Source organism: Ceratotherium simum, chromosome 24, assembly GCF_057802395.1.
Source record: "Ceratotherium simum simum isolate JZ-2026a chromosome 24, ASM5780239v1, whole genome shotgun sequence".
Classification (NCBI taxonomy): Eukaryota; Metazoa; Chordata; class Mammalia; order Perissodactyla; family Rhinocerotidae; genus Ceratotherium; species Ceratotherium simum.
Window position 1 is genome coordinate 1,572,410 of NC_141923.1, and position 26,921 is coordinate 1,599,330.

General features: G+C 55.4%; 1 protein-coding gene across 6 annotated transcripts in view; it reads right to left on the reverse strand.

Annotated features, from left to right (window-relative positions):
* Positions 1-26,921, reverse strand: part of MTA1 (metastasis associated 1) — a 45,513-nt gene that overhangs the window by 12,103 nt on the left and 6,489 nt on the right. For 2 of the 6 annotated variants that reach the window (XM_087447794.1, XM_087447790.1), the window contains exons 1-7: positions 17,750-17,817; positions 16,395-16,462; positions 10,348-10,441; positions 6,046-6,096; positions 5,453-5,579; positions 5,323-5,386; positions 2,630-2,747 (exon numbers count right to left, since the gene is read on the reverse strand). In XM_087447794.1, coding sequence (XP_087303920.1) covers positions 2,630-2,747; positions 5,323-5,386; positions 5,453-5,579; positions 6,046-6,096; positions 10,348-10,441; positions 16,395-16,462; positions 17,750-17,789 — 562 coding nt within the window. In that variant the 5' untranslated portion in view covers positions 17,790-17,817. Of the gene's footprint in view, positions 1-2,629; positions 2,748-5,322; positions 5,387-5,452; positions 5,580-6,045; positions 6,097-10,347; positions 10,442-16,394; positions 16,506-17,749; positions 17,851-26,921 lie in introns of those variants that run through there. The other 4 variants (XM_014790595.2, XM_087447795.1, XM_087447792.1 and 1 more) reach the window with 3 other exon arrangements.

The following is a 26,921-nucleotide window of genomic DNA, read 5'->3' on the forward strand; positions in this document are numbered from 1 at the left end:
CCCTCACAGTGCTCAGCGAGCCCATTGGGGAGCCTGAGGTGAGCAGGGCCCTGGAGCAGGGCTGGGCACAGCTCAGTCACCAAGAAAGCAAGCACTTCCCTGCTACAGGGAAGGTCAGGCCTGGCAAGGCCCCAGGGAGGCTGCTGGGCCGGGGGGCTCACAGGGGAGAAGCCCCGTGCTGCAGATGAACAGCACAGATGGGTAGGCGTGGGAATCTAGGGGCGCAGCCCTCGAAGTTGTCCTGGAGGTCAGGGTCCTGGCGACTGCTCTGAGGCGAAACGTGAGACGTGGCATCTCCAGGATGAATGCGGGTGGGATTTTCCCAGTGTAGTGGGTGGGCTCCTTCCTGGTGGGGACTCTGCCCTGAGACCCCTCACTCGGGGAAAGTGGGCACCGGGGAAGCCGGGGTCCAGCTCCTCCTGGCGTCGCAGGTCTGCAGGCCATGACCAGCTCCCACCGACCGCCGGGCAGCAGAGCTCAGAGCCATGAGCATGGCCGGCCCACAGTGCCCGCCTGTCCTCCCACACCAAGCAGACTCGAGGCTGGCCGTCATGGCGCATTCACTTTAAAACTCCAAATGCATTAAAGGCAGGTGTGTGACTTTGGTCACCAGAAAAGATCCCAGGGCCCAGGAGGGGGCAGGGCTGCAGGGATGCCAACCACGGGCGGCCCCTGGACCACAGGCAGGGGCTTCATCAGGGCCTCCTGCTCTTCTCAACCCAAGCCCAGCACCCCTGGCAACCCGAAACAAGATCTCCTGGGACCTGGAGGTTGAGGATCTGAGGTGGCCGCTCAGAGGGGATGAGGTACCTCCTCCCACCAAGCACCAAGGCCACTGCTCAGGATCACAAGGTCCTCTGACATTCCCAGTCCACACAACGTCCTCCTTTGGTCCTCTCGTGGCCTCTCCCATTTCTAACTGGACGTGGCCGTCACCAGGCCCTTCACTCTCAGCCAGGCTGGGAAGGTGGGACATGGCACCGCCAGAGACTTGGCATCGGGATGGCGCGGGCCCGGGAAGCCCTGTGAGTCCCTGGAGGATGGCCGGTCCTGGGGCACCACCCTGGCACCAATTGTGCCCACAGCAGGGGGACAGGGCCCCGCCCACTCAGGGAGAGGCTGCAGCAGGGAGACCCCTGTGTGGTCAGGTAGGAGTGGGGTGTGTGCGCTCAGGAAAGCCACCAGAAGTGACAGAAAAGGGCCAGAAGCTGGGACCACAGCGCAGAGTGCCAGGGCAGGCAGGGAGGGCAGCCTCGCTGCACGCAGGACAGACAGACACGCATGAACGGTGGGGGAACACCACACGCATCCTGGTGTGGCCCCCCACCACACGGCTTCCTGTCACCCTGACTTAGCGCCTCCTTCTCACATTTGACCAGATGGGCAGGAACCCCCGAGAGATGAAGAACAAAACAAACCAACAGGAGGAAGCAGGTGTGTGAACCTGTGTGTGTGTGTGCGTGTGGTGTATGTATGCGTGTGAGAGGTGTGCGTTACATCCTGTAACGTACACAAGCCAGGATCAGACATTTGAAACAACTAGACCAGCCTCAGAGAGACACACATCCACAGGAGAAGAATAGGAGGCCTCAGAAAAAGGAAAGTCCAGCACTTATAAAGGATCCTTAGAGAAACCCACGATGGAGGAAATGGAAAGGAGCAGAGGAAGGCAGGAGCTGGGGACCTAGTTCTGGTCCAACCCTGTCTAGCTGGCCTCACATGACAAACACCAGGAGACGCTCGCTTGGCTCACCAATCACATGGCCTATTCACAGCTAACAAATACCACTTTAGCAGGAAACGATGACACGGCCAGGGACAGCGGGAGGGAAGTGACCGGTAACCGTGAGAAGGGGCCAGGCCAGCTGACGAGAAGCAGAGGGGACTGCGGGAGCTGAAAGTGGCTGTGGGAGGCCCAGCCGCCGAGCAAGCTCCCACAGCTGCACGGCCTGTTCAGGCAACGCAGGAGCCCAGTCTGCCAGGCAAGGAGGCTCGACGCCTGCCAACCCCAACCCAGGCCTCCGGGGAGGATGGGACACAGGCTGCCCGAGTGCAGCCGCCGCTGTTCAGGGGCCTGAGTGCTCACAGCGTGAGAGGCAGTGTCATCTCACGTGCCACCAAAAGGAAGCCCACAAACGCCACTGGTCACAACTGTCAGATGAAACACAGAGTTTCTCTGCCAGAACAGTGACCCCCGGCCGGTCACCACGGGTCCCAAACTCCTGCCTACATTGCTTCGTTAGGGTACAAGACAGGCCGAGAAGAAAGGGGTCGAGCCCACCCACGACCCCCAGGCTGCTGAAGGCCCGAGGGAGGGTCAGGGAGCCAGGCACCGCATCCCCTTGGTGCATGGCAGGCCTCACGGAGGCCACACCTACTAGCAGAAATCAGCAAAACGGGCAAATTCATCCAAAGTTTTCTGAACACAAAAAGAGCTTTAAAGAAGTAATGAAAACAAAAGCCGAAGAAAACAAAATCTCCACGTGGCAGAGATGGCTTGATGACAGGCCCTGCTGGGGCACAGGGCTAGCTGCTGCCACCAACTTCCAAAGCAACCCCCTCACACACTCAGAGTCGGCCCATACCCCAGCCTCCCTGTGCGCGGAGCTGAGGCCCCGCCCCGTCCTACCTTCTTTTAACAGGTCAGTGATGTCCGCCTGGTACCGGTTCCCTACTCGAATCTCTCCTTTATCAGCCAGGAGGGTCTTCTGCTGTGGGTCGTAGACTAGAGAATAGAAGAAGAAATCCTGAAAAACACCACACGAGACAGGCGTCAGCACGGGGCGCCGGACAGGCCTCGCCCAGAGCCCACAGTGGGGCCACACTGCCCGTCTGAGCTTGTGGTGGAGGTTAGAGCAATGGGAGAAAATACACAAAAACCGAGAAGCAGGAAGGATGCCGACATGACCACTGCACAGGACGATGATCTGCTTAGAACCCACCAAGAGCTGACAGACTACCAGACTTGAGACAGCTCACCGAGGCTGCTGGGTACGACCAATACCCCCACATCACTGCATTTCTATCAGCAGCAACAGCTTGAAAATTTAGTTTATAAAAAGTGTTTAACAGCAACCAAAATCCTAAGCATCTAGGGATGAATCCGACAGATTCTGGGCACATCCTTCAAGAAGATGGTGCGGTTTTGGTGTGGGTTGTCACAGGAGACATACACAAATGAGGAGTTACAGAATGTTCTGGACTCGATGCCCGGAGCTGTCAGCAGAGCTGCAGGCTGTACACAGCTCATCGCTGATTCAGCTTCTGCCTCTAAGCCTATCTTCCCCTAACTCGCCAGCTACCAGGCTGTTTTGGTTGGAATTCACACAGTCCGGCATTCCCGACCCTTCGCTGTCCGGCACCCTGTGCCCCAACATTTACTGGTGTTTCTTGGAAATGCGTCAAGCTGGTTTGGATTGTCTTTGAACAGCAAGTCTGCTGACCCAGGCCTTCCACCAGAGGACTCGCCGGGGGAAACTCGGGGTCTCAGCACTCATGTGCCTGGGGCTCCGCTCTCCCTGACTCCCATTCTACCTCCCTGGGCTCCTCTTTGGTTGTTTTTCCAGCTCTCGCTCCATTCCCCTTGCTGTTCTAAACCCACCTGCAGCTGCCTTGGCCTGCCCACCTTCTCTCTTTCTTTAAATTGATAAATGGCCCCTGGAGGCCTGGGCAGAGCCGACCGGCTCCTCCCAGTGTCATCCTGGGGTGTGAGTCCGCAGAGACTACAGCCGTGCCTGTGAGGACTGCCTGAGCGGGGCTGTTCGGATCTCAGGGAGGGAAGGCTGTGTCGAGTGTCAGGGGTTTCGGGGCACCCAGCCCCCAAATCTGCAGCCCGTTTTCTCATCATGTAAGAATGATGTGCTTCCTAAGCTGCTAAGTGGAAACAGGCAAGCACCCCCCAGCCCCTGCCACCTGGAGACACGCATAGGGCCTTGAGCGTCGGTCCAAGGCCACTGCTGCACACACGCAACACAGCACACACATGCTTGCCGCACAGCTAAACTGTTTACAGCCAGCCTTGTCGCTCATGAACATCTCTCCGCATCACTTCCTCTGTGTGGCTGTCACTAAGGGGTCTTTCCGGTCACGCATAGGCCTTCCTCTCCCTTCCCGGAGCACCAGGCTCCAGGTGGCCTTCTCCCAATGTGCCGGCGTGTGGTGGGGTGCCTGGCTGCCCTGGCCGAGCCGGGCCTGCACTTCAGGACTGATTTCAGGCGTTGTCTCCTGGCGGCTTCCCTGAGTCAGGCCCCAGATGCAGCCACAGCACCAGGATGCCCTCACCAGACTGCCATCTTTGGTTCTCATCCGTAGTCTGTTCCCCACCCACCGTGTCCCCCTGAGCTCCGCAATGAGCCGGGCTCTGCATGGTGGGAGGGGACTGTGGCCGAGAACAAGTGGTGCCAGATGCAGATGATGACAGTCGTGCGACGAGTGTCGAGACGGGGGCACGGAGCTGTGGGGCAGCCACGGGCAGAGTGGACTGAGCTGACTCAAGGAGGTCTCCTCAGAGACCCAAGTGCCACATGGGGACACGCAGGGAGGGGACAGGCCCCGCAGCCAGGACAAGAACACACCCACTCCTCAGCTGACCCCGGGAGTCTCCTTACACCGTGACCCCATCCCTCTAAGTAACTAACGTGCCCCAGCTCCTCCAGACCTCAGCTGGCTGTCTCTGAACATCCTCAGAGCAGCAGCTCTCACTGGGGCGCCGCTGCTCCCTGGGGGCATGTCTACTGCCTGGAGATATTTTTGGTTGTTACAACTCAGGGGGTGGGTAGCATGGGTTGGGTAGCATCCTCCAGTGTGTGGGGTCCCCGGTTCTTGTCCCCGGACAAGGAGGTTGGTCCCAAGGCCCTGGCCCCAACAGTGCAACCCTGGCAGCACTGACATTTCTGATTTTATAAACTTAGAAACCCTTCTCGTCACCCAGACAACATAGTTCTGGGTCAACACAGTGAGGGCTCAAGGCAGTGGCCTGCATTGCTGTACGGCCACACGTCTGCAGTGAGAGCACGAGCTGCAACCATTATCCCCCCGAGACAAGCCGTTCTGGAGAGAGAACACACCAGCTGTGCCCCTCCTGTATCCTCCCGGGCTGGAGAGAGCGGAGGCTGCACAGGATACTGGGAAGGGAGGTGACCAGAGCCTGGTCTCAAGATGCTGCGGGCAGGGAAGGGTCTGGGCCCACAGTGAGGTGGGAGAAGTGTCCCCCAACCCAGGCCAGTAGAGGCCAGCAGTGGGGGGATGGTGCCCAGCCTCCGCCTCCAGCCACCAGGACACCCTGAACCCGCAGCGCCAGGGGACCCCAGTGACCAGCCTCACCTCTCGCTCCAGGTAGGACTTGAGCGACTCGGTCTCGTTGAGCAGGGTGACGCTGCACTTCCCTCTGCAAGAGGAGGACACGCTGTCAGAGGAGGAGGGACAGACCCTTGCGCCCGCCCGACCCGGGTACCTGATATGGGTGGCAGGCAGCGACTCCAGCTGTCGCGAGAGGAACAGCTCCCGATGCCGCAACTGGTGCTTGAGCTTCTCGGGCAGGTCCACCATTTCTGGGTTCTCCATTTCCTCCTCTATTTCTCCTGCAGGACGAAAAGCCCCCATCAGCCGGCCCCACAGAGGAAGGCCCATGAGCCGGCTGTGCGTGCCCTTCCCCCTGCCCGAGCTGGAGTGGCCGTGGAGGTCCCTGGAAGCCCCCAGCAGATGCTCTAACGCCAAATTACCTGTTCACGCCCAGGCACCCAGAAAGCACCAGGGACCCCCGAGCGCCAGGACGGGAAGAGGGAAGATAGCATCTTGTGCTGGCCTCGGAAGCAGCAGGCAAGAGGGCAAGAAGGGAAAACGAGGCAGAAGCCACCACCGGTCGGGACGGGAAGGCAGACGCCCACCGCTAAGCGCAAGGCCAGCAGAGACCCTGCCCCATAGCCCTCCTGGCACCAGCAGGACCCTCGGGTGAGCTGCAGCGCACGGTGCAGACGGCCATGCAGGCGGCCCGCGCCCCCCCAGCAGCACACAGGCACGAGGACCCGCCCGCAGAGGTGGTCTTACCTTCCTCGCCGTTGTCGGCCCCCGGTCCGGTTTTATAGCAGACTGACAGGGCTACAGAACAGACAGACAGCACCCAGAAAGTGGGTTAGCGACAAGGCTTCCAGGTTGGGAGGCAGGGCAGACATGAGCTGCCGGCCTCCTGGAGTGGGGTGAAGACCACTGGCCAAACCCAGAACACACCTGGGCCTCTGGACATTCCACCTAGCCGACCTTGGCTACCTGCCCACCCCAGCGCCCACGCTGCCCACCCGCCCCGGTGCTGGGGGGCCCTGGCCACACCCCCAGGACTGGGACAGCGATGCCCACAGGGAGAGCCCAAAACTCATGTGTGTCGAGGAGTGGGTGTAGGGAGCCCTCCACGAGGTGGACCCCCGGCACACTCAGGCCTGGGGGATGTGATGCCCCCAAAGGCATAGTGGAGGTTTGGGACAGTGCAAGGGGCCTGCGGGGACGACACCAGGGCAGGGGCACGTGCAGCTCGGCCACCCCATGGGCTGCTTTCCCCCTGCTCTGGGCAGCACCTTGGGAGCCTCCAGACCTGCAGCTAAACCCCGTCCTCTACCCCAGGCCCCAAAGGTGAGGGGCATAGAGCGATGCTCCCAGCTGTCCCCATGTGCCCTCCTCCGGCCACTCCCCACCCAGGCAACCCCTTCCCTCTCATCCTGCACGACCCTCTGCTGCCCCCCTGTGGTGGATGCGGGGAGTCCCCCCAACTGTCACAGCCCTCGGAACCCCGGGATGCCAGCGGCTCAGAGGCCAGGGTTTGGGGCTGAGGGAGGAGGCAGCTCTGGGTCTGCTCCAGGCAGTGGGCCACACGAGCCACAGCATCCACACTGCTGGCCTCATCACCTCCTGGCCCAGTTCTGGGGACCCCACGAGGCATACTGCACCCCCAGCATGGGGACGTGACCAGTGCCCAGAAGCTTGACGTGCATCAGCACCACTGGTCCAGATAGCACAGCTAGGAACTGGGACCAGAAGCTGTCATCCTGGGCCTTGCCGGCCAGGGTCCACATGGACAGCACCCACTTGGGTCAGAGACAGAGCCCCTCCTCAGCCTGACACAAACCTACAGTGGCTCCGAGACCCCCACCCCACCACGGCCTCGATCAGCAGTGGTGAGGAGGGGGCCCTGGAGCAGCCAGGGCTTGGGTCAGGCTGGCCTCCAGCCCCTACAGGAGATGGGGAGAGCGTGCCTCCCCAGAGCCTGTGTCCCTCCCCAGCATTCCAAGCCTTCCCTCAGGCCTGCGTGGTGCTGGGGTGCTCGGCCTCTAGGAATCCAGGGGGTTAACCCAGGGGCAGGGGGCCATGGCACAGTGCCCCTTTCTCTGGGACCCGGTGTGCCCTGGCCCCAGGCTCACCCCCCAAGCCATAGGCAAGCTCTGCACTCCCACCCCATCCCAGCTCAGCGCACATACCCCACTGGCAACCCTGAGCCCCTGCAGCTCATCCACAGGGTTTCCAGGAGAGCCTGCCACCTGTCCCTGCCACTTGTCCCTGCCACTCTGCCCGGGAAGGTCTTGCTCTCAGAAGGACAGCTTTGCGTGTGTGTGCGCGAGTGCACGTGCACACTCACCTCAGGGCAGTGGGCCATGGCCTGTCTGCTGTGGCCTGAGGCAGCTGTTCTGGTTCCCACGAGGGGCCAGGGCTGAGTTCATGGTAGCTGGGAGACCCCAGAACAAGCATAAAGAGAGGGGCTTCACTGCCACGGGGTGGCCTGTGTGGTCCGGGGGCGTCTGGCCTACACTGGGGGCTAGACGCCCTGGCAGGAGCGGGGCGGGGGCTTCTGTTCTTCAGGCCCAGAAGAAACCCTAGCAGCTGATCTGATCGTGTGCTCCAGGGGCCTCCCTGTCCAAGCAGAGGGTTCCCGTGGTCTCTGTCCCTCCTACCAGAAGGGCCCCCAGAGTGTCCTCACACCTGCCCCCCGATGCTGGGGAGGGCCTGGGACAGCAGGATGGACCAGCCTCACCCTGGCCACGGCTCACATGAACACACCAGGAGAGACGGCCCCCAGAACGTGGCTCCTGCAAGAATCACTGCAAGACAGAGCAGCTGGTACAGAGGACAGACTCCTGAGAAAACGGATGGGGTCCCGCACCAAGGTGGGTGAGCCGGTGGCCTCGGCAGAGCAGCAGACCTGTCTCACACGACACGTGCTGCCTGCTCAGCTTTTAGTCCACAGTGCGGAACTTTACATGCTCCAACGTGGCCCTCCTGGAAAACCTGCCCCTCCAACAGCTCCCATCACCTAACGCCCAGCCAAGCTCCCTCCTAGAGCCTTCTTGGCCATTGGCTGATCTCCAGGATGGGGCCCATGGACATAGCGTGCCACCATGTGCCAAGGGGGTGAGGACCACAATCGCTCTGGGCTGGGCAATGGACACAGGTGAGGAGCAGATCTTTGGTCACTGACACCTAAGTCCATGGTGACACATGCCACCCTGGGCCATACGGACCAGCAGGTCCACAGCCTGGCAGCCCACTCCTTGAGGCCCTCATCAGCGTCCCAACAGCAGGGAACAGGAACCAGCCTCGCTGACACCAGCAGGGCCAGTGACCACAGGGACCACTCCCCTGGAACATGCAGCTTATAGACCCCCCGGAACCTCCAGCTCTTTTCCTTGACACCTGGAGGCCACAGAGTGTGGGGGTGGTGGGTATAGGCTTCAGGGTCGGAGTCAATGGGCCACTGTGTCCTATCACTAATGCCTTCCCCTCTAGGCACAGCTTCATCATTTACCACCGGACACGGAGCCACCGTGCATCACGGGGACATCACTGATTAAATGAGACACAAACTGCACAACAGCCAGAAAAACTCCAGGGTAGTGTAAAATGCACCAAGGCCCAGACCCACAGCTGCTCCTGCAAACACGGCCCTTGGGCAAATACCACCCAGGATCCCATGCTCCTGAGAAGCCAGACCAGGCCGGCAAAGAACCAGCTGTTCCCCTGGGGCTGGCTGCACATCCTGCAGCCCACGCGGCTCCCCTAAGAGCTCGTCCACCCCTGTGCGGTGTAGGGGCCTGCCCTGGGGGCCCAGCCCAGCAGTGCTGACCCTGAAGATAGCTCAAGGCTTCATCCTACCCAGGATGCTGGGAACAGGGTTCCAGCTGTAAGGCAGGGACAGGGGGTCCTAAATGCATCTTCCTTCACCCCATACCTTGCTGCTTCTCACCTTCATCCCCGAGGCCTACGAAGACCTAGTCCCAGGCCACTGGGCCTGGGTGTCTTGCCTCTCACACAGAAGGACTCCTCCTGCCTGAGTCCTCGCATTGACCTAGAGCCTGGGTAAGGCCCAGCAGGCTGGCCACCGCTGGGAAGTCCTGGCTCCCCCATGCCTGACCTCCACCCAGAGGAGCTGGGGTCAGCGAGGGGTGACTCACAAGTGGAGGGGCTCACAAGTGGAGCCTCTGCCCACCCCAGTGACAAGAAGAGAGTCAAGGCAACACCTGACGAACTCACGACAAGAAATGCAACTGTCCGCAGGCTGATGGCGTGGCAACAAGGCTGGCCCAGGGCCGCCCGTGACCAAGCGTCCAGGGGACCAGGGACAGTCACATTCTTGTGGGAGACCCTGGAACCTCCCACCGTGTCAGCAGAAGGAGGGCCACGTGGAACCGGCATAACACTGTGGGACACGGGCCACTCCAGGCTCCTCTGGCCCCAGACGTGTGGAGGACACAGGGCAGCCCAGCCTCTGAAGTAACGCCCCCATGTGGAAGCAGACCCAGACCAGTCCACCGGTCTGTGGACGCCGTTTAGAGTAAGAACAGCAGCCCCTGACACAGAGACGAGGCCATGTGCCTCCTGTGCCAGGAGCTTCCGATCCTCATGCTGAGCTGGTTAAGAGTCCCTCTGAGTCAGTGTCTCCTAGACTTAGGTTTGAATTGTAAATAGAGACGGACTTGGTTTCTGAAAACACTATTTGAAACATCAAGGGAAACCTCTGGACCCGCAGCAACCCTGTGCCACACCACCCTGTAACATCCAAGGAATGGTCCAACCAGATTTGAAAAGTCTCCAAAATTAATCATATTAGGAAAAAACCCCGGGTAAGTGACAGCCAGCCACACACCAGACAAGTGCGCGCCAGGACCTGCTTCTCAGAGAAGCCCCGAGGGACTCGCATAGGGACTTCCTTAACCCCAGCCAGGGCCCAGAGCCCAAGGCCGTGGCTGCAGAGGAAGAGGAGGGGAGGCCAGGAGAGCACAGAGGGAGGGTCAGGACCACGAGAGCCACAGGCCGGGCCAGGCAGACCACCCCCCAGGGGTCACCCCCATGTGAAAGCCCAAGACTCACTCGCATGCTTGTCGGCCAGGGCGATGAGGGTGCTGGAGATGTCCCGCCTCCTGTAGAAGCACACCACCTTGGCCTCCACGTTCCCGTTGGCCGTCTGCAACAGCAAGGCAGGGTATGAGGAATGCACAGGCCCCTGGCCCGAGGTGGACACACCACCAGAGGGGGCTTGCAGCTCCCAGGAAGGACATCCCCTGTCCAGGACCTCAAGTGCGACCAGCAATGGGCACACTTTGAGAGAAGCCAACCGCAGAGCATGCCGACGCCCTTGGAGTGGGCCCAGGGTCCCCGTGGGCTAAGAGGCAGTGGCACCTCTGACCCAGTAAGAGACACACACGAGACCTAAACCCAGTCTCTACCGTCCCACCCTCCAGGTCTCCCCTCCCTCCGGTGCCACCCGAGAATACCAGGCAGACCCCGGCCCCTCCTAACCTGGAACTCGGCCCTGAGGAGGCAGGGCCACAGCCTGAGACCAGACCGCTAGAGGCGCCACCTACCAGGCTGCTTCCACCCCTTCCACCCCCTTGCTGTCCATGGGAGAACTGGACCTCCGGGTCCCTCCCCCAGGCCTTGCTTGCTTGGAGCCAGAACCTGGTTGACACCTGGCCACCGGAATGGAAAGCTGTGACCAGTGTTCAGCCGAACCTTGCTCTGCCTTCAGCCTCGAAGGCGACCCCTCCTTTCCGCCATGCAGAGGGGCACGATCAAGGACAGCCGACCGCTGGCCTCCATCACGCCTCGTGAGCAAACCCCAGCAGCCAGGTAAGAGAGACAGCCCTGGGGCCTGGATCCACATCAGAAACAGAGAAGCCACCCAGCTGGGGCTTGGAGCTGGCTGTCTGCATATCAGCACGAGGGGAGGATGCTTCCGTGATTACAACGGTTGTGGAAGCTGCTAACCTGACGATCAGAAGCAAGTTTAAGGACTTGCAAACAGTCCACCGAGTATGGAAAGAGAACAGAGGGAGGAGCAAGGACGCTGAAGAAGCCTGTTGGGTAAATAACCTCATAGGAAAAACGTATCTTTTTTGAACTAACAGGAGTTTATAAAATTTTTAATAATGATGCAAGGATTACATCACAGTTCTAACCGTTCTAGAATTTAGTATACTAGCATTTATAACATTAAACAAAATCATCTTTAAGAAAAGTATTTAGCTTTTCCTTATCTGATTCCATTAGACCAGTAATTTTTCAAGAAAAAGTCTCAAGAACTTTTCACACCTGAGAGCACTAAGTAAAAGCATTATCAACTTTGCTGCTTTACAAGTTCACCACCAATACTGCAAAGTGGTGTACACCGATACTATCATCCTGTCTAGACTATGAAAGAACACAAAAAGAATGAAGAATTCTTCAAGGAAAATTCAATAACTACAGCTAGCTTTGCTCTCTAGCCCAGGATCAAGACAAGCGGCTGCAGGAAAGCCCGGCGGTGGCGCCTGGGTTTCCTGTAGGAAGACTACGCTTCTCAAAACACAATGTGTCAAAATTGCTGTGAAAGACTTGTAAACATTTTCAGTATTCAGAGGCATTTAAGATTTTGCCCAAGCCGTGAATCCCAGATCAAAAAGTACCTCCTAGAAACGGTTCCAGAAACCGTCTGCTGTGCTTGAAATGACGAGGGACATTCAACGCAACACATATACCCAGTACTGCGACAGAACCACAGAAGCAACCTAGGATAAAGTCTACAACAATGACCACTAACACTTTAAATTAAGCAGCAGTCGTAATTCAGTCCTTTGATAGCCTATGTCTTCAGGACGTTTGTCCATATCCTCTGAGTGTGCTGACACGCTGCTCACCTGGCGGGGTCTGTGGGGTCTGCAGCCACGCACCCTCTTCCTCCCACACACTGTGTCCCTTGTGTCTCCTCCCTCCGAAGCTGGCTTACAATAGCCCCACTCTAGGCTGCAGCCCTCCTGGGGTCCTGGCTGAATGGCCGGGGGTTCAACAGGTCTTACCCCTCTGGCTGCTGGGACTTGCCCCTCGCCCCCGTGAGAACGTGCATTTCTCGGTTTGTTGTCCGCTCTGCTCTGTGCAGCTGCACCTATGTGAGCCCGGCTTGGGCCAGACCTGGGACCTCGGGGCTTCCAGAACCCTCTCTGGTGCTCCACCCAGATCCCGGCGGCCTCAGCCCCTCACAACTGCAACCTGTCCCCTCAATCTGCTCGGTCCCCTGCCTGGTGCTGGGGTCCCAAAGGGCCTACGGGCAGAGGGCTGTGCAGCTGCGAGGCACTTCGTCTGTTTCCTGTCTGCACGGGGCAGCTGGACACCCACGGCCCCCATGGCAGGTCTGGGGTGCCACCCCAAGGTGGGGCGGCTGTCGCTCCAGAGCAGGCTGCGTGTGTCTGTGTAAGTGTGTGTGTGTACCCCCAGGCCCGTCCCCTCCATCACTCAGCCCTTGGGGTTGGCAGCACCGTCTCTTCTGCCTTTTGGCTGTGCTCTCCTGAGATCCCCACACTCCACGCTCCAAACCTAAACCTCACACCCACATCCTCAAACTTGGCTTCTAATTCCACACCATCCTTACCGCTGCTCCTGTCGGCAGCAGGGGCCTTGTGGCACCAAGGCTTCTCGGGGGATTCCCGCCTGCTCCCCAGCCTCCTCGCCTCAGTCACCCGGATCACCACGGCCCCAGGACAACAGCCCCAGCGCAATGGTGCTGCGCTCCTCAAGCTCACGCCCCACCCTGGTTCCTAGCACCCCCTTTCCATTCCAAACAGCAGTTTTCTTCAGTATTGTAAAGATTTAGTTTTCCACGGAAATAAAGTAAACGCAATAATATCCGGGCAAGTTCTAGGAGAAAACAACACTGACTCTGGAGGTTCATAAAGGCCCAGGTCCTGGGGGGCGGAGGGGCGCCACTCTGCGCACCCACGGAAAGGGCAGGGCCGAGTGTCCCCGCGGGGCCCAGGACCCCACAGCAGGCAGCCCTGGGGAGGAGGACAGGGGAGCAGCACTTTCTCAGGTCACTCTGTCCGCAGGGTCTTTGGTTCGCACATTCCTACTAACTGGATGTGGGACCGCTGGGTGAGGTTCCACATTCTCTCCCAGTCTCTGTGCTTTTGTGCCGGCTTCTGGGAGGTGTCCCCACCTTTATCTCTGCATTCTTTATTTCTGCTAATGACTGGAAAGCTTCATTCTAACTTTCAGGAGCTTTTTCTCACCCCTGGGTCTTCCCATTTCACAGCACCCCCTCCCGCTTCTCTGAGGATAGGAGAGCTTTCCTGTGCTTTTGGTTTTCTTCTGCTCCCTGAATCAGCTCCTCTTCCGGGTTCGTTTTGATCGGTTTTCATGTTAAAAGCCTTCCTTGAACACCTCCGGCCTCTGGTTCACCCTTCCTGTTCCCGTGAGCTCTGTGAAGGCTGGGAGGCTGAGAGCAGGCCGGGCTGGCAAGTGAGGTCGTCACCACAGGGCAAGGTTGGGAAACGGCGCTTTGCTGGGACCACAATGTCACCAGCTGAGGTCTGGCTATCCAGCGAGAAGCACCTCATTGCCCTCCTGCACAGCAGACATTGCCCTGGGTCCCAGGGACAAGGGGGCAGGGGGCAGGGTCAGCCAATGAGGGGGACCCCACAAACTGACCCCGTTTTCAGCCCCTGCCTGAACCACACTCGCCTGGGCTGCACCCCGAGTGGATCCCGAGTCCACTTCTCCAGCTGGAGACAGAGGCTGGCAGCGGCAGGGGGTCCCCAGGGATCCACCTGACTACCACAACAGATATCCACTGTCTTCCGTGTTCTCAACCCACGCCAGCCGCCTCAGTGGTACCCGGGACGAGCCCTGCAGGTCACCACTGTTCCTACCACCACAACTGGGGGACAGGAGCTTTCCTCTGTCCAAATCTGCATCCACACCTCACAGGGCAGCACCTCCTCTCCTATTCTCTCCATCTTTGGGGTGCAGAGCCCTGGCATTGCTTTCCTGCTATTTTAGGGGGTGTCAAGGGCAAGAGAACAGAGTATGTGTTCAGTCAACTGTGCCTGCCTGGAAGCCCCCCAGCTGTGTTCTCGCCTTGAGAATCCTGGAATTTCCCACCGCTGACGGCATCTCCCGCCCTGCTGGGGGCAGGACCTCGGGCAAGTCCCTCAGCTGCCCTACCCTCTGACCTGGTCTGTCAGGGAGACCACAGTGCACACAAATGCAGAGGTGCCATGGCCTTGGCCCTGAGCAGGAGCTCAGACACCAGCACCAGCCATTGCCACCACTGTGGTGGGTCAGTGCTCTGTCTGTACCTTACTGTCACACACGTGGCTGTCACAGGCAGACGCCACAGCCCCGACTGTGTGATCTGCCCTCTGCATGTCATGGCCAGAGTGAGGGGCAAGAGCTGTGCAGGCCCTGTCACCAAGGGCACCTATGGCCCCTGCCCTGGGGTGCCGCCTGCCCTGTGCCCCAGGAAGACCAGCTGCCACGGCCCCACCTGCCAGCACCACCTGCCAGCACCACCTGTCACTGCAGAGACCTGGAGGACGTGTGGACACCCAGCCCCTCCAACCATGCTCCACTGCCATCTGAGGAGTCTCTGTGCCTGTTTCCTCATGTCCCCACGTCAGTGTGTGCCGGCACGTGCAGATGGGCGACCATTTGCTCCTGTTCCAGCTGAGGAGGCCAGCTGCCCATTCTCCCGCAGGCCCTGTGGCTTGGGCAAGCTGTGAGCAGGGCCCCGCCAACGAGGCGCCTGCAGGGGCATAAGCTCTGGCAGTGCCGTGGCCTCACAGGATGTCCCAGTCGCTTCCCCTGGCCCTGCCACCTCCAGATCTGGCCCCAGAACTTCCAGGAGCTGCCAGATCACTCCCACCAGCCTGACATGCTCAGGCTGGGACACAGGCACCCCTCCGACTCTCCTTGTCCTGGTGGTGGTGGTAGATGCCACAGGGAGAGGCCCTTGGCAAGCATGGCCAAGGGGTCAGGTTCGGCTGCAGCTAAGTCTGACCCTTGTGGGTCAGCACTTGACCTTCCCACCCCATCCTGCCTGGTCCCAAGAATCCCAAGCCACACTGTCACAAAGCCTGAGGTCTAAGAAAGCAGCTTCTTGAGGGCTGGCTTCACAGAGGCACAGCAAGGGCCCCCTCGCCAGCACAAGTAACAACGGGTGCTTCCGGGAGAGGGGCTGCTCCAGAGAGGAGCTCAGTAGCTGCTCTGCAGGAATCAAGGGAAGGGGCCCAGGGAGGAAGGAGCTGCATGTCCAGGGGCTCCGCTGACCCTGCATCGTTGTGGCCATGTCCACGGACGAGGAAGGGACACGCCTGCCCTCTCCCCCAGCGCCACCCACGAACACCTCCAACCACGAGGCCAGCAGGAGAGGAGGGGAGGCAGCTCACAACTCTGGGTCGGAGGGAGACTGCTCATTCCCACTGGCCAGGAGGATGCGAGAGGCTCTGACCAAAGACGGAGGCCATTCTGAATCCGAGAGATGGGGGAGTAGCGGGGCTCGCAACCCGTCAGCCCACTCCCACTGCATCCCAGGCCCCAGGTGGGCTCTGGGCTCACCCAGCCTCCGTTACAGCACAACCCCCTTCCCTGATCAACTTGCAAGTGCCTGACGAGTGAGGGGGAGGAGGGCGGCCCAAGTAAGCGGGGAGGGAGACAGGAGACAAGCAGGGAACCCCTAGGCACATGGATCCCACAGGCACCCTCGGGCTATGGTTGCCCAGGCCGCTTCCTTGGGTCTTTGGTTGGTCTCCAGAATCGTCCAACCCAGACGCTTTCTGAACACTTCTGTTCTGCTCAGGCACCCCCTGAGCATGTCCCTCAAGTGAGGCCACCAGGGACCTCACTAATGGGCTCTCCAAGGAGAAGCACCCAGTCTAGGCAGGTGATCCTGGGGACGAAGCCACCCAAAGGTCTGAGCAGACAGTGGCCAGTCTGGGGCCAACCCAAGAAGTCCCCTGCAAACACAGCACAGAGGCTGGGGGCGTGTTTTGTCTCATCTGTGACGATGGCCCTAGGCAGAGCCGCAGGAAGGGCAGGGGCACGCTGCCCCCCCCCGCCCCCACCGGCAGGGATGGGACCACCAGGCACACCGCACACACACACGCTACCTTGTTGAGCTCCTCGATTCTCCGGATCAGGTAAGGGTTGCTGGAGGAGTTCTCGAAGTACACATAGTCTGCAAACAGGTACAGAGAGAGCGTCATCCCGCAGCAGAGCCTGCCACACTCAGAATCTCCCACCGCCCCAGGGACCCAGGGGAGCCCAAACACCCCCCTCCACTCCCTCGCACCCTCGGTTCTGGGGGCTAGGGATCAGGAGGGAATGAAGGAGGTGAAGGCCCCACTGTCTCAGGGGAGAGATGACATAACCAGAACCACATCAGTGGGTGCTGGGCAAGGGCCCGAGACGAGGCAGGAGGGGGCCGCTCCAGGCAGGAGCCAGCAGCCCTCCCCATCCCGTGGGTCCCAACGCCAGGAGCTCCGTCCCTCCCAAGAGAGGCCATGGGGGCCAGGCTGCAGCCTCCCCCTGAGGACACTGTCCCCTAGGACACCTTCCCCCTGGGGACACTTTCCCAGGAGGCTGCTGCTGGCCTGGAGGGTAGCCCAAGAGTGCTGCAGCCAGAGACCATGCCAGCACACTGGGGGCTGCTGGATCCCTGTGTCTCCTCCCCCAACTCCATGCACATCCCCCCATGCCCCTCGACCTTTCCCTCCAAAAACAAAAGCAGTGAACGGAGGCTGGGTCTCCGGGGCAGAGGCAGGACAGAAACCAGGCAGAGCTTGCTAGCACAGGGACATTGTCAGGCTCCCAGAGGAGCAAGATCAAAGGGTGCCGACAGCACCCTGATGGGTCCCCTAGACCATCAGGTCAGTACAAACTTTCCTCACAGACAAACCACACGTGCTCTCTGGCTTCCCACAGGCTCCATAGGGGGAGAGTCAGGCTCTGGCTTAGGGATGCTGGCAGTCTCCCGAGATTTCTGAGAGGTCCACAGTGGGAGGTCAGGAGGCTCGCCCTGGAAAGCCCAGGACAGCCACGAGGCCACCCACCTGCCAGCCTGGCTTGCCCAGCCGACGCCTTTATGCTCCAGGCATACTGGAGCAGCTCAGGGGAGGCTCAGCTCCAGGAGCAGGCCAAGCCATTGTCCCTGCCAACCTGTACCAGGAATGCGAAGGCCTTCTTCACCACGTCCCTCCCCACCCATGGAGGAGGCCTGCAGTCGCAGGCTGGGCCAGCCCTGCAGGAGACGGCCAACCAGGAGGCTCCTCTTAGCTGGAATTCAGTTAAAGCCTGGATATGGCCCAAATGCCCACAACTGGGCACAGATTTGGCAAACTGCAGTAAGAGCAGCAAATGCCGAAGGAGCCAGCTCAGCCCTGCCCACATGGGAGGTCCCACCTGTGCTGCCTGGACCCTGTGGAGCGGTCTGAAAAAGCATCTGCCTCCTGCTGTCGACACGCACCTGCAGGTACACACCTGTGAGGACACACCTGCAGGCTCATATCTGTGGGTGCACGCACCTGTGAGGATACACCTGTGGGGACACATCCATGGGGCGCACACCTGTGAGGACACACCTGTGAGGATGCACCTGCAGGTTCACACCTGTAGGGACACACTTACGGGTGCACACCTGTGAGGATGCACCTGCAGGCACGCACCTAGGGGGCACACATCTGTGAACGTTACTCCCCGGGCTCACCTGTGCTGCCCTGAGGACACGGGTGGATCAGACATGCTGCGCCCTCAGGGAGCTCCACGGAACAAAAGAGCAACGAGACTAAACACCCAGAGTGAGCCTAGCCGCAGCGTTCAGCGGGCCATGTTCAGAGGTCAGCTGAAAACAAAGGCGTCTACAGAAGATGACTGTCGATGGGCACGAGGTTTGTTTTAGGGTGATGGGAATGTTCTGAATTTAGATTGTGGTGATGCTGTACAACTCATGAAAATACTAAAACTCATTGAACTGTACAAGCAAAATGGGTGAATTTTATCAAATGAAAATTATCTCCATAAAGTGGTGTTTATAAAAAGATCTCAAATCAATCATCTAAGCTTTCATTCTAAGAAACTACATAAAGAGCAAATTAAACCTCAAATAATTATTCATATGTGCCAAAAACTGCAAACAACCCAAATGTTCCCCTCAAGTGGGGAGCAGACAGACCAGCAGCGGGTCTGTCCGTCCAATGGCAGCCTCCTTGGCAGTCCCAGCTGAAGTCCTGCTGGTCACACTGTGCTCGGATGCCACTCAAGGGTGCCCTCCTGGGCTGCGGGCGGCGCAGTCCCTGCCCAGGAAAGCCAGAGGGCAGAGAAGAGGCCAGCGGCTGCAGGTGGCAGGAGGGGTAACCACTCGGGCCTGCAGGGCTTGGAGACAGGAAGTGGGCTGTCTCATGACTGTAGACATTTCCCAAAACTCACAGAACTGCACACTTACGAGGAGAGGGCTTTACTATATGTCAATTGTGTTTCTGTAAATGGGAAAACAAACAAGCCAGAAGGAAATCATAACCAGCAAAAACCAAGGCCAGGGCCAGCCCCGTGGCCTAGTGGTTAAGATCGGCTTGCTCCGCTTTGGCGGCCCGGGTTTGATTTCCAGGCGTGGACCTATACCACTTGAAACTTCCTCAGCAAAAAAAGAAAAAACGAAGGTGAGTAAAACGCAGTGGTGACAAATTAATGGGACCAAAGCTGCTCACTGAAACAATCAATCGACGAATTTCAGGCCAGGCTGATAAGGAAAAGAGAGAAGCCACACATAACCAACACCAGGAATGCGAGAGGGGACATCACTGCACATCCTGCTGCCGTGAGAAGGGAAGGAAGGGACGTACAGACAGCTTTACCAGTCAATCTGACAACGTGGATGAAATGGACCAAGTGCTTGCAAGACATGAAGGACCAAAGCTCACCCAGGAAGAAACAGGCCACCCCACACCGAGCAGGGAAGCTGATTCATACACTAAAACCTCCCAACAACAACCAAAAAGAAAAAGAAAGACACAAAAAAACCTCCGGGCCCAGATGGCTTCACTGGGCAATCCTACCAAGCATTTAAGAAAGATTTAACACCAAGTCTACACCAACCCTCCCAAAGGCAGAAGGGGAGGGAACACTCCCCGACTGGCTCACGAGGCCAGCTTCACACGGACACCGCAACCAAAGAGGTCACCAGAAACCCACAGACCAACGCCCCTCACGAACGCAGATGCAAAACTTCTCAACAAAACATTAGCAAATCGAAGCTAGTAACATATAAAAAAGGATAATAAATCTCCACTCCTGGATTCATCCAGGAATACAAGGTTGGTTCAACACTGAAAATCACGTCAACAGACTAAAGAACCATGACCGTCTCAATAGACACTGGAGAAGATCTGACAAAATCCAACACATATTCCTGATACAAACTCTTTTTTTTTCCCCCCAAAGCCCCAGTCGATAGTTGTATGTCATAGGTGCACATCCTTCTAGTTGCTGTATGTGGGACTCGGCCTCAGCATGGCCGGAGAAGCAGCATGTCGGTGCGCACCCGGGATCTGAACCCCGGGCCGCCAGTAGTGGAGCGCGCGCACTTAACCGCTACGCCACGGGGCCGGCCCCCTGATACAAACTCTTAAGCAAACCAGGAATTAAAGGGAACTTCCTCAACCTGATAGAAGGCATTTTCAAAAAACCTACAGCTAACGTCACACTTAATGATGAAACACTTCCCCCTAAAATCAGGAGAAGGCAAATATGTCGACTCTCTCCACTGCTGTTCACCTAGAAGTCCCAGTCAGTGCAAGGAGGAGAAATAAACAAGGAAATGAACAGCATGCAGATTGGAAAGGAACAGGCAAAACTTTCTACAAGCAGATAACATGGCTGTCTACACAGAACTTCTCAGTCTACAAAAAAAGCTATTAAAACTAAAGAGTAAGGATTCAGCAAGCTCATAGGATACTAAAATAGTATATAAAAAGTACCATTTACAATAGCTCCAAGACACATCCCACACTTAAGCATCAGTTTACAAATGGTCTACAGATCTTTAAAGATCAAAAGTTCTGTGCAAAGACCTATATGCTGGAAATTACAAAACACTGGTCAGAAAAATCAATGAAGATCTCAATAAACAGTAACATAAGGTACCATGGATTAGAACACAGGTTGTCAAACCTTTTCGGTAAAGGGCCAGATGGTAAATACTTTACCAAGGATACCATGTAGGTACTAATACAACACATTGCCACAAACTTTTTACTGATGAAATTAAATTAAAACAATAATAATCAAGTAAAGGTGTCTAATAATAGGGGTCTACTAATAAGAACTGAATCCTGTTCTGGGGGGAGGACATTTTGCTTCCTTGGAGTTCAAAGTTAGCATTGGCTGTCATCAAAATCAATGGGAAATGCTCCCCTGTGCATGCTGATCTGTGATGCGATCTCATGTGTTTCATCTGTGAACGTCTTTCCACGCAGATGGGCGCTGCCAAATACTGGTATCTAACTACAGGTATACAGTTTTAATGGAGCATATTCATCACTTGGAAGGTATTTACTGAACTCCATTAGATTTTTCTCTGGACATTTTCCTTTTAGCCTATGTGCAGTAAAGGGTTAATTCAACTGGCCTGGGTTGTCCACACTCTGCACCTTCCAAAGTAAGGTTTGGCCCTTGACCTGCTCCTGGGAGGTAACCTCAAAGCCCTTGGAGTGTCCTGCCTGATAAGAGTCTCTGCTGACCAGGGGACATAACCTCTGGAGGGCTAGAGACGGGCGACTAAGGCCAGCCACAAAGATGGTCAGCCACGACTATGTGACCAACCTGAGATAAACAACCTGGACCCTGAGGCTCAGGTAAGCAATACTTCGTGTATACTGTCACACATGGTGGCTGAGAGAATTATGCACCGTCCACAACTCCACTGGGCGAGGCCAACTGGAAGCTTGCACCTGGTCTCTCCTGGACACTGACCTCTGTGCTTCTTACTTTTGCTGATTTGGGTCTGTACCCTTTTGTTGTAATAAACTGTAACCATGAGTATAACTGCTTTGCTGAGTTCTATGAGTCCTTCCAGCAAATTATTGAACTTGAGGATGGTCCTGGGGACCATGAACTGTAGCATGCAATTGCATTACAGATCCATCACTCTCAAATGAAGGTTGGGTGGGAGCTCCTCAACACTGTTAAATGCATTTTGAAATACAGAAATTTCCTTTGCACTTGCACTGAGGTCCAGGAAGCACTACTGGAACTGTAGTTTGAGCTCAGGAAATACGCCTGCTGCAAATCTGGCCGGAATGGAGGTCGCATTTCTCGTTTTGACTTTTGACAGTAAGGAAACCGTATAAAGCAAGTTTGTGACTCAGACATTTGTTGTCACCAAAATGACTTTACCACAGTATAAGTTTTGCATTAAGTGCTATTTTATGCAATTTTCAGATGAATTCATGAAGGATCATTATCAAGTATGCAGCAAAAACTAATTTCCAAAGGCATTCCGTGTTTGATAATGGTGGTTGAGAGTGGTTCTTCTCATTCTGAAAAATTTCTATTTCCACCGAGTTTAAGAAATTACAGTAAAATTTAACTACTGCTACACCATCAAGCCGCTGTATGGTAGGGCAAGTCAAGATATTCAGCTTGTATATCTGATAAAAATTCACAGAACTAATGATAGTTAAGTCCACGAGGTCAAAAGAAGTTCACTGTTGACCCAACTGGTTCCATAAGACATGACAGATTCAAATATTGTCCACAAAGTACCCGCTGACAAGGAATACGAGTAACTGTAGGCTTTAAGCACCTTACATTTTAACAAGCTTTGTAAATTTGTCCAACCAAGCCCGTTTCTGCTCCATACATTTTATCACCATCATTTATAACACATCTGTATTAGCCAGGGTTCTCCAGAGAAACAGAACCAACTGGAGAGATGTATGCGTGTGTGTGTGTGTGTGTGTGTGTGTGTGTGTGTGTGTATACACACACACATATGTTTATTATAAGGACTGGCTCGTGTGGTTATGGAGGCTGATAAGTCCCACAATCTGCTGTCTGCAAGCTGCAGACCCAAGGGCTGCAGGTGTAACTCCCAGAGTCCGAAGGCTCGAGAACCAGGAGCTCCAATGTCTGAGGACAGGAGAAGATGGACATCCCAGCTCAAAAAGAGAGAGCAAGAATTCACCCCTCCTCAGCCTTTTTGTTCTATTCCAGCCCTCAATGGATTGGATGATGTCCGCCCACAATGGGGAGGGCAGATCCTCTTTACTTAGTCTACTGATTCAAATGCTAATCTCTTCCAGAAACACCCTCTTGGACACACCCAGAAATAATGTCTTACCAGCTATCTGGGCCTCCCTTAGCCTAGTCAAGTTGACACATAAAATTAACCATCGCAGCATCTTGGCAGATTCCACTTCAGTTTGCACTAAATTAGTGTTTTCCCAAATTGTTCGAAAATATTCTCGGCATACCTGGTCCACCAGACTCTTCACAGAGGCTCATCTTCACTAACTTCAAACTGACCACTGATGCCTTGAATAAACAACTGAACAGCTATCGATCGGTAACATCTGTTGACTCATTGAGAGCAGAGGAAACCAGTCAAGATGTCTGCCTTGTCTTTGTTAGTGTTGATGGTGCTCCCTGATTGTCTTAAAAAAGTTTATTTCCCCTGGACACATTTCTGTGGTCGCTGCAATCAAACATGATTTAATTACGTCACCATCGTAAGTGGCTGTCCTTGCTTGGCTGATAAATGAGGTCCTTGGAAACTTTGATTATAGTCTCATTTTCATTTATTTTTGAGAAAAAGTTCAGCTGTGATGAGATACTCATTTTAAATTTTCTAACTTTTCTGACCATTTTCTTCTCATGGGTTGGGAATACTAGGCTAGTGCCAACATACACCACATTCCTTTAGCACAGCTACAGTGTCATCAGATAATAAATGATGCTTTGTCATTTTAGTCAATGACAAAATGATGCCCATGCCACCAGGCCTTGAAACTACTACATTCAAAGTCCACTCTCTCTTGATGTTTCCACGCAAGGGGGATGTGAAGGCAAGGCGATACATGTGGCCCTTGAAGTGCTGATGAGTCACGACCGTGACAACGGGACCGCAGTGAGCAGAGCGCCACAGATGAGCTCTACCACAACCATTCAACTCCACCACTGTAGCTCAAAAGCAGCCAGAGAATACGTGTAAATTCATTAGCAAGGCTGTGTTCCAATAAAACTTTATTTATGGGCACTGAGATTTGAATTTCATAAAATTTTCATGCGTGGTAAAGTATTCTTTTGATTTTTTTCTCAACCATTTAAAAATGTGAAAACCATTCTTAGCTCATGAGTCATTCAAAAACACGCAGTGGGCCGTAGCGTGCCAATCTCTGTCTGGGAGGACTCAGTATTGGTTAAGATGTCAATTCTCCCCCAAACGGATCTATAGGATGGTTCTGACACAATACCAATCAAAATTTCACTATTTTTTTTTTCTGCAGAAACCAACAAGCCAATTCTAAGCTTTATACAGGAAATCTCAGATACCAGCCTAGGCTAAACAATTTGGAAAAAGGACACAGTCAGAGGCTTCTCATCACCTCATTTCAAGATTTACTGTCAAGTTACAGTAATCACAACAGCGTGTATGGGCAGAAGTATAGACACGTATCAATGGAAAAGAGTTGAGCCAACAAATACAACCACAGATACATGGCAAGTTGATCTGACAAAGGTGTCACTCAGTGGAGAGAGGATAGTCAAAATTTTAACAAATGGTAACGGAACAAATGGACATTCATATGAAAAAGAAAGAGAGAGAGAGAAGCTTGACCTTTACTTCACACAAAAATTAACTTGAAATGGATCATAAACTTAAAAGTAAAACCCAAAACTATAAAAATTCTACAAGAAAACAGGATAAAATGTTAGTGACCTTGAGTTAGACAGATTTTGTAAATACACAAAATGTACAAATTATAAAAGAGAAAAATTTGCAAAACATATCTGATAAAGGACTGAAATCTAGAATACAAAACAAACTCTCACAACTAAACAATAAGAAAACAACCCAATTCTAAACCCTGGGCAAAAGATTTATGCAGACACTTAACCCAAGACACATGGATCGCAAATAAACAGACGAAAAGATGCTCAGCATCACTTTATCATCAGGGAAATGCAAATTACAACTCTACAAGATGGGCTGCTCACCTATCAGACTGCTGTGCAAGAGCAAAACCCGGTAAGATCAAGTGCTGGTGAGGATACGGAGGAAGTGGAACACAGGCACACAAAACGGTACCGCCGCTACAGAAAATAATTTGTCAGCTTCTCATGAAGTCAAATATATGCTTACAATTCAGCCAAGCAACCCCACTCCTGGGGATTTTTATCCATGAGAACTAAGAACATATGTCCACACAAAAATTCGAGCACAGGTGTTTATAGCAGCTTTACTCACAATCCCGAAACACTGGAAATCATCCCGCTATGATGTGAATGTCTGTGTCCCTCCAACATTCATGCTGAAATCCTCACCCCCAGGTGATGGCATGAGGAGATGGGGCTTTGGCGAGGTGCTCAGGTCATAAGGGTGGAGCCCTGGAAAATGGGATTAGTGCCCTTACAACAGGGACCCCAGAGAGATCCCCAGCCCAGGAAGCAGGCTTCACCAGACACCGAATCTGCTAGAGCCTTGATCTTGGACTTACAGCCTCCAGAACTGTGAGAAATAAGTTTCCCTTGTTTAGAAGCCGCCCTGTCTATGGTATTCCATTACAGCAGCCTGAAGGGACTAAGAGAAATCCCAATATCCACCACTGCTGGATAAACTGTGGTACATCCATACAATGAGTCCATTCAAGCAAAAGGAACCAAGTACTGACACAGGGACGAACCTCAAATACACCCCACTCGGTGAAAGAAGCCAGACTAAAAGGTTGCGTATCCTGCGATTCCATTTACACGGCATCTGTAAAAGGGAAAACTGTAGGAACAGAAACAGACGGTGGCTGCAGGTGAGGGAGGGGCTGACTACAAAAGGGCAAAAAGGAAATTTGTGGGGTTGTGGGAATGTTCTGAAGATTGTGGTGGTTACACAACTGTGCCCATCTCTCAAAGTCAAAGAATCAGGGAAGGGTACTATGTGAAGAGTGTGCTTCAATACACCTGACTTTAAATTTAACAGACACACAGAGTCCGTCCTCGTTAGTCACAGTAATTATATTCTGTAGAGTCACCGCTAACCCTGGATTAGCAAGCACTGAACCATCGCTCCTGGGGAAACAGGGTCAGGTCCTGCCATCCTCTGGGCACAACACTTCCATCAGCCGATCAAGACATCACCTCGTTTGACGTGTGCTCCTGTTCGCAGACACCTTAGCACACAGGGTCGACGCATCAACATCGAGTTCATGGCCAGCAGCCTCCCGCTCACGCCTGAAGGAGGCTCACCTGACACAGGTGTTTTCTCCGTGAGGCCCAGCCCCGCCTTCCTGCGCTCGGGAACCCTGGCCGGCACTGCAGCACCAGGCTTGGGGCCACTTTAAACAGCGAAATCTCCAGCAAAAAGTATAAAAGTGCCAAAACACAGTACTAAATTGACTGGGAGAAGGACACGATTATAGTGTCAGATGAAACGAGAAGGCAGTGTTCCCTCGTTCACCTCAGCTGGGGACGTGCGTGTCGGGGGTCTAGGTTCTCAGCTCTGTGCACGCCTGCAAATGACCATGAAGGTGGCACACGTACTGATTTGGGGTTACAAATCAATGCTGGCGGATTTGCAAATACAGAATCCGTAATGAGTAACAAGGATGGACTGTATGAGTATGAGCAGCGAGCAACTGAGGCAGGGTGGTCACAGTGATGAGCGTCGGCTCACAGGGACGGGGGCCACAAGGAACCAGGTGGGGACAAAAGGAGGCCCCACAAGAACACGATACATGCCAGAGGGCCAAGCTGCATGGCAGCGACGCCCCCACCAGACTGAGAGTGGCTCGGCTCCCTGGCCAGCTGCCTGCCAAGCCCCATTTCTCAGAATCCCTCCAGAACCGACTCCCACCGGCTCCCTACTTGCTCATCCAAGGCAGGACAGAGGAGCACAGGGGCGCAGACACGTGCAAGCTGAGCATGTTTCTTTTTCCAGATTTGAGGATGGAATCAAGAGAAACACAAGCAGCACCTAGTTCCCCCGCCCGCTCCCTCGAGCTGGCTCCAGGGGGCCCACACCCTGCAAGGGCAGAGCCGGCCCGGACACACAGCCTCTAGCGCAGGATGCCCAGAGAAACGATGCGTGTCCCAAACACTGCTCGGGGGTCCAGTACCTTCACCTGCCAAACCTGGGCACCTCTGCAAGCCCGGAGCCTGGCCCACCCTCATGGGGGCACCCTCTCCCTCTGTCCTTGCCCTCAGCTCCATCCCCTGCCAGGCCTACCACCCACACACCCCACTGGGCTAGGGTGCAAAGGGACAGGATGGAGATCAGACTCTTCCAGGGGGGAAGCGGCCAATGACCCAGGGGCCTGCCTCCCTGAGGGGCTGGAGCGAAGGGCGCAGGCTGACATCCTGTCGTGCAGATGGCTGGAGGGCCAGGACCCCCACTGGGCACCAGGCCTGAGTGCCGTGGATGTCCCCATGGT